Source organism: Otolemur garnettii, unplaced genomic scaffold, assembly GCF_000181295.1.
Source record: "Otolemur garnettii isolate 467f Iridium unplaced genomic scaffold, OtoGar3 scaffold00087, whole genome shotgun sequence".
Taxonomy (NCBI): Eukaryota; Metazoa; Chordata; class Mammalia; order Primates; family Galagidae; genus Otolemur; species Otolemur garnettii.
Genome location: NW_003852482.1, coordinates 1423125 through 1432865, shown reverse-complemented (window position 1 = coordinate 1432865; position 9741 = coordinate 1423125). Strand labels below are relative to the sequence as shown.

The 9741-nt window shown below is 44.3% G+C and overlaps 1 protein-coding gene across 1 annotated transcript in view; it reads left to right on the top strand.

Annotated features, from left to right (window-relative positions):
• Positions 1-366: 366 nt before the first annotated feature.
• GLT6D1 (glycosyltransferase 6 domain containing 1) overlaps positions 367-9741 on the top strand; it is a 12926-nt gene continuing 3551 nt past the window's right edge. The window contains exons 1-2 of the mRNA XM_012808192.1: positions 367-419; positions 4350-4391. Coding sequence (XP_012663646.1) covers positions 367-419; positions 4350-4391 — 95 coding nt within the window. The remainder of the gene's footprint in view (positions 420-4349; positions 4392-9741) is intronic.

Genomic DNA, 9741 nt, shown 5'->3' with positions numbered 1-9741 from the left:
GGCATGTCTATACGATGGGTACCACGACAGTCAAAAGAAACAAGGCCCTTTCCCTTGGACCTGGTGGCTTGTGCAGCGTGGCAGAGATCAAGGCTCCAGACCTTCACAGCAAGAAGGAGGAGGAGCTCCTGAAATAGCACTACGTAGTCGCCCCGCCCACATCTCCAAGGTGATAGGCAGCATGGCGTCCAAACTCTCCAAGATCTGAATCCTCCATAAACCCCTCGCCCATGTTCTCACTGCCATTAACCAGATGCAGAAAGAAAACCTCAGGAAGTTCTACAGGGACAGGAAGTACCAACCCTTGGATCTGCGAGCTAAGAGGACAGGTGCCGCGTGCTGCTCCTGACAAGCCCGGGAGAACTGATGACCAAGAAGCGGCAGCGTGAGAAGCAGCCACACCCACTGCGGGAGCACCGGTCAGGCCCAAGTCTAACAGGATCCATGAAAACATAAAACCAGGAAAAAAAAAACAGAGCAACCCAGTGTTAGAAAACGCAGCAGAACCTTAAACACATCTGGAGGGGAAAGAAGAGTCTGCAAAGTCCACATGCTGTGACTCTGATCACCAGTGTTCTGGAACCAGCAAAACTTACAGACACAAGGGAAAGGTCAGTGCCTGCTGGGGGCTTGGGTGGTGGGCAGTGCTGGAGGGTTGAAACATAGTTTCTTCTTGGTGGTGACACTGATACCGTAACAGTGAAAACATGACACCCTGCACTTTTCAAAGCCCACAGGACTTCACCATATGAGGTATAAAACTCACCCTATGAAAATTAGAAAATCTACCCTGAAAAGGTGTGCAGACCGTGAGAAAGTAATCTGCCTGTGTCACTAAGTCTAGGACATGCTCAAGTGACCCAGCTCACGCTGGGAACAGAAGCCGCACCCAAGTGCTGTGTCCAGGTGGATCAGGCCCCCTCCCAGCCTGGACACACCAACAGCTCTCCACCTTGGTCATGTACGTGGAACTGGGCAGTGAGTGAGGGACGATGACTGGCACTCGGGGGTCTTGCTGTTGGGGTGGAGATGCTGGAAGGGGACACCCATATGAGACGCACCACACAGACACACAGACACCTGTTTGCAGGTGTGTACGAAGCTCAGCCGGCGGACACCCAGGAAGAACAGCAAGCCCAGCACCCAGGTCTTGGCATCTGACTCCGCTCTCATAGAAGGAACCAAGGTTCCTGGGGAAAGGGCTGGTTCTGGAGGGGCAGGTGTTCAGGTAAGCCAGGCACCTTGTGTGGTGAGTATGGAAATGATTCTCTGAAAGTCCGGTATTGGAGGGACCCAGGCGCCAGAGCTGAAAGAGTTCCCAGAGCAAAGAAAATACCTAAAGTAGCACTGAATCAAAGCCCAAATTATAAAGCAAACGTTCATGAGTTAGTTCATACTGATGTAAATAAATGATTGAGGGAAGGAGGGAGGAGGGACAGAGGTCTGCGCAGAGCTCCCAGCACTTCTCATAGACGCTGCCCCTCAGGAGGTGACACCTGGGCCCCAAGTGTGTCTGCACTAGGCTTCCCCGGCTCTGCCCACCCTGCCCTGGGCCGGGGTCCTGCTGAGGTCTGAGAAACTGCCCCAGGCAAGAGAAGCTGCAGCAGAGGAAGGCTGAGAGGACCCTGGGGTGTGGGGCGGGGTAGGGGGGATATCCTGGCAAAAGCTGAGGGGCCCTGAGCAGAGCAGGGTTCTGGTTAATGACAGGGTCTCAGCATTGCTCTGTGAGTTGTAACAAGTGTCCCACACTCCTGGGGGACTTTAATAAGAGGAAGAGGAGAGCAGGCCAGGCTTGGGGACTCAGCCTGTAATCTCAACACTTGTGAGGCCAAGGCGGGTGGACTGCCTGAGCTCACAGGTTTGAGACCAGCCTGAGCAAGAGTGAGACCCCGCCTCTAAAACTAGCCTGGTGTTGTGGTGGGCGCCTGTAGTCCCAGCTACTTGGGAGGCTGAGGCAAGAGAATCGCCTAAGCCCAGGAGTTGGAGGTTGCTGTGAGCTGCAATGCCACAGCACTCTACTGAGGGCAACATAATGAAACTCTGTTTCAAAAAAGAAAAAAAGAACCAGGGCTAGGTTTCACTTTGGTTGGAATATAGGATAAATCACATAGACTCAAAATCTAGTCTATTAAAAAAAATTTTTTTTTAAATAAGAGGGAGAGTCTATAGGGAGTTCTAGATGCTTTCTTTAGAATTTTTTTTTTTTGAGACAAAGTCTCACTGTCACCCTGGGTACAGTGCTGTGGCATCATAATAGCTCACAACAATCTCATTCTCCTAGGCTCAAGTGATCCTCTTGCCTCAGTCTCCTGAGTAGCTGGGACTACAGGCACCTGACAACACAATGCTCCTCTACTTGTTCTATTTTTAGTAGAGACATTCTTGCCCAGGCTGGTCTCAAACTCCTGAGCTCAAGAAATCCTGCCACCTTGGCTTCTCAGAGTTCTGGGATTACAGGCATGAGCCACCATGCCCAGCCACTAACTCTAGAAATTTTGTTATTCAAATTGCAATAGGTCCTTATTCAAATTAAAAAATAAAATGATTTTTTTCATTTATTTAATGAACAAGAAATCATTTACTTGTATGTAGGGTTGATACATTTAGGAAATAAATATACAGAATGTCCAGTTACATTTGAATTTCACATAAACAATAAATCAGTTTTAACAGAAGTATGTCCCATGCAAGATTTGAGACACACACCAAAAAATTATTCTTTGTCTATGTCAAACCAAAACTTAACGGGCATCCTGTGTTTGGCCTGGCAAATCTCTCTGCAGAAAAGGCAGCTCTGCTGTTCAAGAATTGCTGTGGGACGGACACCCTGCACGCTGGGGGGCAGAGCTGCCAGGCAAGTGGGTTCTGATGGCAACAGAGGGATGGGGGCAGGAAGCACGTTGCCTGCATGTGTGAGGTCTGTGTGTGTGTGTGTGTGCGCACGCACATGCTGAGTTGGGTATGGACTAGACAGGACTCGAGACAGTTTTGCACAACAGGCGGCCTTTGCGGACGGCCGGCACAGTCGCCCCACCATGGGTAGGAGAAGTCACCTGCAGTTTGGTGGGTGTGGCAAGCAGAGCGGGCAGAGCCTGTGTCCAGCCGACATTTAAGGCAGTTGGATGTTCAAGAATGCTGTTGGGCACTTGCAAGCCATGGACTTGTAGTCCCAGCCCACTGTGCGGAAGTCGCAGGCCCATCTCTGCAGCTCGGGAACCTCACCTGCTCCTGCAGGACCAAGGTTGGCACTCATTGCCCTCTAAGTGTCTCTCCCATGGAAGACGTGTTTCTTCAGAGGGCTGTGTTCTCTGCACCCCTCATTCCAGAGGGCCCAGAAACCTGGATGAACAATGACTTTTCAGCAAGTCCCTCATTTGTCATGTCATGTTTCTAATGAAGCTGAATTTTGACGGAGTCCAGCCCTGGCGAATCCCATAGTGAAATAACTGTGACTAAGGGCACTCCTGAGAGTGTCAGGGACTCAGTCTTACTGTTATTTCTCTTACTTACAAAATGCCCAGTGCCCAGGAGTTATGAGAGAGAGGAGCCTAATCAGCCTGTTAATTGAACAATCAACATGAACCGTCAGTGACCTCTGGATGAGTGAAGTATTCATATGCAAAGAGAATCAGAGGTGATCATCTGGACCCCCTAGCCTCTTCAACATGCAATATAGTCACTTCATGTTTGACAAACAAATTAAAGAATCTACACTTCTGGCTCGGCTCCCATAGCACGGTGGTTACGGCACCAGCCACATACACCCAGACTGGCAGGTTCGAAGTCGGCCCAGGACCAGCTAAACAATGACAACTGCAACAAAAAATAGCTGGGCATTGTGATGGGCACCTATAGTACCAGCTACCTGGGGGCTGAAGCAGGAGGATCACTTAAGGTTTGAGGTTGCTGTGAGCTATGATGCTACAGCGCTCTACCAAGGGTGACATAGTAAGACTGTCTCAATAAAAAAAAAAAAAAAACTACGTTTCTGTCTACATATAAGTTCTTTCATATGATTGTTTAAGATCTTTTTTTTTTTTTTAACTTTTCCTCCCAACAACCACAGCCTTGGTCATGACGTCTGCCCCCTACAGTGTGGCCCCTTTCAGATCTAGCTGAGATCTCTCTTCTCCAAATGGTTTCCTGAACTCGAAATTTGGGTTGACAGCACTTGTAGGCTCCCACAGCACCCAGTCACTCCCTGCCACCCCACCTGCTTAAAGTTGTCCTCCCCACCTCAAGCTTCCTGAGGACAGGGCCAACTCGGTGGGCTTCTGTGCCCATCACAGGCACGCGGGGAATGTTAGCAGAGGAGCCTTATAATCACCTCATTTTCCCTTTGTACCCAGGAGTCAAGTAGAACTTCAGCTGTCAGACTGGTTTAAACCCAGGTAAGAGCACGTACATCCATTTGCATGCACACAAAAACAATATCTCTCAGTTTGAGGTGGTAAGTTTTCCCCCTAGTCATAGCTAACCTGAGAGGTTTCCAGAATTGGAATTTTTATTTTTAAGGCTCTTATATACAAACCTAGAGTTTACTTACCAAGAATTGGGCAATCACGGTGATAAACAGAAAGCCCACGTGCTAAGTGCTTGAATGTGCCTGGTTCATTCAGGAAAAGGGCATCTCTTTGGAGATAGCTTGAAATGCCACAGTGACGCTGTCTGACTTGGGCACCCCCCGGGTGGGTGTGACCACAGCTCATTTAACCAGTTCTCTGTGGGTTTATGATGATTTATAGTTGGGGCTATTGTAAGTAAAGTTTTGATGAAGAAATTTGAACATGTTTTTGTACACTCATGTGAATTTCGCATTATACAAGTTTTGAAAATGGGGTCATTAGGTCAAAGAGTGTAGCCATTTACAATATTGATGTAAATTTAAAACTGTGAAATTTCCCTTTGATAATCATACCCTTTTATTTTCTTGTCTATAATCCATAAGCTGAAGTATTTTTTTCTTCTTTTTTTTTATTGTTGGGGATTCATTTAGGGAACAAAGAGCTAGGTTACATTGACTGCATTTGTTAGGTAAAGTCTCTATTATAATTGTGTTCCGCCCCCAAAAGGTATGTCACACACACCACGTGAACCCCATCCCCTCCCTCCTTCCCTCTCTCTGCTCTCCCCTTACCCTACCTCCCTCTCTCCTACCCTCTCTCCTCTCCCCCATTCCCCCACCCCTCACCATGTATTAGATCATCAATTGTCCTCATATCAGAATTGAGTACATAGGATTCATGCTTCTCCATTCTTGTGATACTTTACTAAGAAAAATGTGTTCCACTTCCATCCAGGTTAATATAAAGAATATAAAGTCTCCACCTTTTTAATGGCTGAATAGTATTCCATGGCATACATATACCACAGCTGGTTAATCCATTCCTGGGTTGGTGGGCATGTAGGCTGTTTCCACATTTTGGCAATTGTAAATTGAGCTGCAGTAAACAGTTTAGTGCAAGTGTTCTTATGATAAAAAGATTTTTTTTTCCTTCTGAGTAGATGCCCAGCAATGGGATAGCAGGATCAAATGGGAGGTCTAGCTTGAGTTCTTTGAGGGTTCTTCATACTTTCTTCCAAATAGGTTGTATTAGTTTGCAGTCCCACCAGCAGTGTAAAAGTGTTCCCTTCTCTTCACATCCACACCAGCATCAGCAGTTTTGAGATTTTATGATGTGGGCCCTTCTTGCTGGGATTGGATGATATCTCAGGGTGGTTTTGATTTGCATTTCTCTAATAATTAGGGATGATGAGCATTTTTTCATGTTTATTAGCCACATAAGCTGAAGTATTATCAACTTTTTTATTGTGGGTATAACTGCTAGTGAAAATATCTCAATTTAATTTACATTTCTGTAATCATTACTGTTTGAACATCTTTTTATATGTTTACCATTCATTTGCATTATACTTTTTGCATATTCTTGTTTTCACATGAACATTATGAGCAGATTTCAGGAGCACAGAACTTGACTAAGCATAACTCAGGGCTCACAGTAGCATTCTCTGATTCATGTGAAACCTGCTATTAGTACTTACATTTGCTTATTTTTAATAAAACAGAAACTATAACTTTCAACACTTACCTCCCACTCCCTCCCTCTATCCTCACTCCAGCCCTGAATCTTGGCAATTAGGCAGGTGGTCCTGGTTAATTGCAATCTTGCCTTCCTGTTCATACAATTTTGTCTCATCTATAAGTATTCTGAAAAGATTCGTTTTTAAATGTTAGTGGTTATAACTTTACAAAGAGGATATCCTGCTTACACTGTCCTCTGGGACTAACCTTACCCCTTTATGCTATATTACTAAGATTCACCCACATTTTGTGAATTCACCCATAATTCACCCATAATTGGTTCTGACAGTTGTATGATAAACCAGAGTGGAAATATACCAGCTTATTCTTCTGCTGTCTGGCTCGTGGACACTTCAGTTGTCTTGCTATTATGAATAGTGCTGCTGTGAACACTCTGCTGTGAGGGCCCTGGTTCAAGGAATTAGGGTGTGGACATCTTGGAACCACTGGGTGGTGGGGCCTGTGGATGTCCTGCCTAGGACATGGTGCCTGTCTAAGTCCAGTCAGGCCTAGATAACAGAAATTTATTTTTCACAGCTCTGGAGGCTGGAAGCCCAAGCGCAGGGTGCCAGCATGGTCACATTCTGGTGAAGGCCCTTTTCTGGCTTGCAGGCAGCAGCAGCCTTCTCACTGTGTCTTCACTGGGCAGAGAGGGAGAGGAAGTGAATGCTCACCCATCTGCAAGAAGGGTGCTGATCCCACCAAGAGGGCTCCACCCTCATGATGTAATTAGCTCCCGAGGCCCCATCTCCAAATATCACAACATTGAGGAGTAGGGTTTCAACACGTGAATTTTGGGAGAGGGTCACAAACATTCAGTCCATAGCAGTGCCAAATAATTCCCCAAAGTAGTATACCAAGGTAGAGTCTCAAAAATCTCCTTGTGCTTTGTATTGGAGCTGCCAAAAGAATGGATGTAAAAAGTACCTCTTAAGTTATATTAACAAAATGATAAAAGGTCCCTGACATTGCCTTCTCCAGAAAACCAAAGAGAAAACTGGTAGTAAGAATGAGAATCAGCTTTTTCAGAACTTTGGAAACTAAAGATGTACAGTGATCTAGAGGCATATGCTCCACTGGAGCTCGGTGAGAACAGTGAAATTTTTGACATTTTAGTTTGCTCTGGTCACACTGCTTCCCCCAGCTCCACAGTAGCCTTGGAAACTAATAATGTATATTGGAAGTGAAGCACAGTGAGCACAGTGGAGCTGAGCTCCCTCAGAGCCTCAACCCCGAAGAGCTCACCACTGACCCACCTGCAAGTCTGTCAGTGCTTGGCCTGACCCGGATCTCTCTGAGTCAGGTCAGGAAATTTTTCCCAGGACATTTGTTGGAAACAAACATGGGCAATTGCTTAACTTCACAACTGCCCAAGGCACGTAGCAGTGGAGCAAATAATAAATTAAATTAAAAATTTGAGAAGAAAAGCTGGGAAATTAGATACCAGGGTTTGAAAAACTCTGACTAATCTAGAATACCTGGGGATTTGTAGCATTGTGCATCTATTCAGAAAAGACCTGAGAAGGCACTAAGCTCTTAACAACTGGCAGATCTTGGGCTCTGTGCAAAGAGGAAGTGAAGGCTCAGGTGGGGTTAGCAGCCACAGGCCTGGCCAGGTGATGCAGTGTGCCCCAATATGTGCACAGACCTGCCAGCAGGGCTTGGAGAATTATCATTTCCAGGCATTTAAAGAAATCTTCTCTATCGCTAAGCTAAGTGGGCAGACTTATGTTGCAAAAATCAGAAAAGTTTTAAGTCTTAAAGCCATAAATCATGAAAAATGCAGACTTTACAAAATTGTTCAGAAAAGGCATGAAACAAATGAGTAATAGAAAAAAAGCAAAAACAACAAACCCTGGGAAGGGAGGGAGAATCTGATTTTCAGAGTTGTCACATTATGTTGTTTAAAATATCTAGTTTTCAATGAATAATTATAAAATATGCAAAGAAACGAGACAGTATGACCTTTACACAGGGGAAAAAAAATGAACAATCAATAGAGACCATCCCTGAAGAAGCTACCTGTTGGACTTACTAGACAAAGAGTTTAAATCAGCTGCTGAAAGATGTGCAAAGAGCTACAGAAACCTATGGACAAGGAGCTAAAGAAAAGTATGAAAACATCTTACCAAGTAGAAAACATCAGTAAAGACATAGAAATTATTTTTTTAAAACCAAATATAAATTCTGGACTTTAAAAGTATAATTATTGAATTTGGAAACTCACTAGAGAGTCTCAAGACATGAAATGAACTTCAGGTAGGATAAACTCAAAGAGATCCACAACCAGACACATTGTAATCAGGCTATCAAAAACCAGAGAAAGAATTTTAAACGTACCAAGACAGAAGTGATTCAATATTTACAAGAGAACCTCAATAAGATTAATACTGATTTTTCACCAGGCATAATAGAGGCTAGACATGAGAATGAAATATTAGGAGTGCTGAAAAACAAAAACCTGTCAGCCGACAATTGTATATCCAGCAAAACTATCCTTCCAAAAGTGAAGAAAATATTCAGACATTCCCAGAAAAGTAAACAGTGAGAAAAATCATCACTAGCAGACTCACCCTATAAGATCCACTAAAAAGAGCTCTTCTGGCTGAAATAAAGGGGCACTGGACAGCAGCTCCAATGTACAAGAAGAAATACAGAGCATTAGTAAGGGTGATTTCAAAGGTAAATATAATAGATGGATTAAACATAATTTACCTTGTAACTCTTTTCTTCTCCTATCTTATTTACTTATTTATTTATTTTTAGAGATAGTATCTCACTCTGTCACCCAAGCTAGGGTGCAGCGATGCCATTATAGCTCAAACTCCTAGACTCAGGCAATCCTCTTGTCTCAGCCTCCTAAGTAGCTGGAACAACAGGTGCCAACACCATGCCTGGCTAATTTTTTATTACTTTTTGTAGAGTCTTTCATTCTGTGTTGCCCAGGATGGTCTTGAACTTCTGGCTTCAAGGCATACTCCTGCCTCAGCCTCACAAAGTGCTGGGATTATATGCATGAGCCACTGTGCTAGCCTTGTATCTTATTCAGAAGATAGCTGTATAAATCAATAATTATTATTCTGTGTTGGACACACAATGTATATAGATATAATATATATGATAATAACAGCATGAAGATGGGAGAGGGAATATAAGAGGAAAGGTTTTGTATGCTATTAAACATAGAATTTGTATTAGCCTAACTAGATTCTTATGAGTTAAGATGTTAATTGTAATCCCCAAGGCAACTACTAAGAAAATAAGTATAAGAAGTATAAGACAATATATAATAAACAAGTGAATTAAAATAGTATTCTATCATACCTGTAATCCTAGCACTTTGGGAGGCTGATGTGGGAGGAGTGCATGAGGCCAGGAGTTCAAGACCAGCCTGAGCAAAAGCCTGACCACCCTACAAAAAAGGGGGAACAAAAAGGAAAAAGAAAAAAATTAGTGGAGTGTGGTGGTGCATGCTTGTAGTCCCAGCTACAAGCAGGAGGGCTTCTTGAGTCCAGGAGTTGAAGGGTGCAGTGAGCTATGACGACACCACTGCACGCCAGCCTAGTTAACAAAACAAGACTGGGTGGAAGGAAGGAAGGAAGAAAGGAAGGAAGGGTACTTTAGAAAAATACCCATTTGGCTCAGCGCCTGTGGCTCAA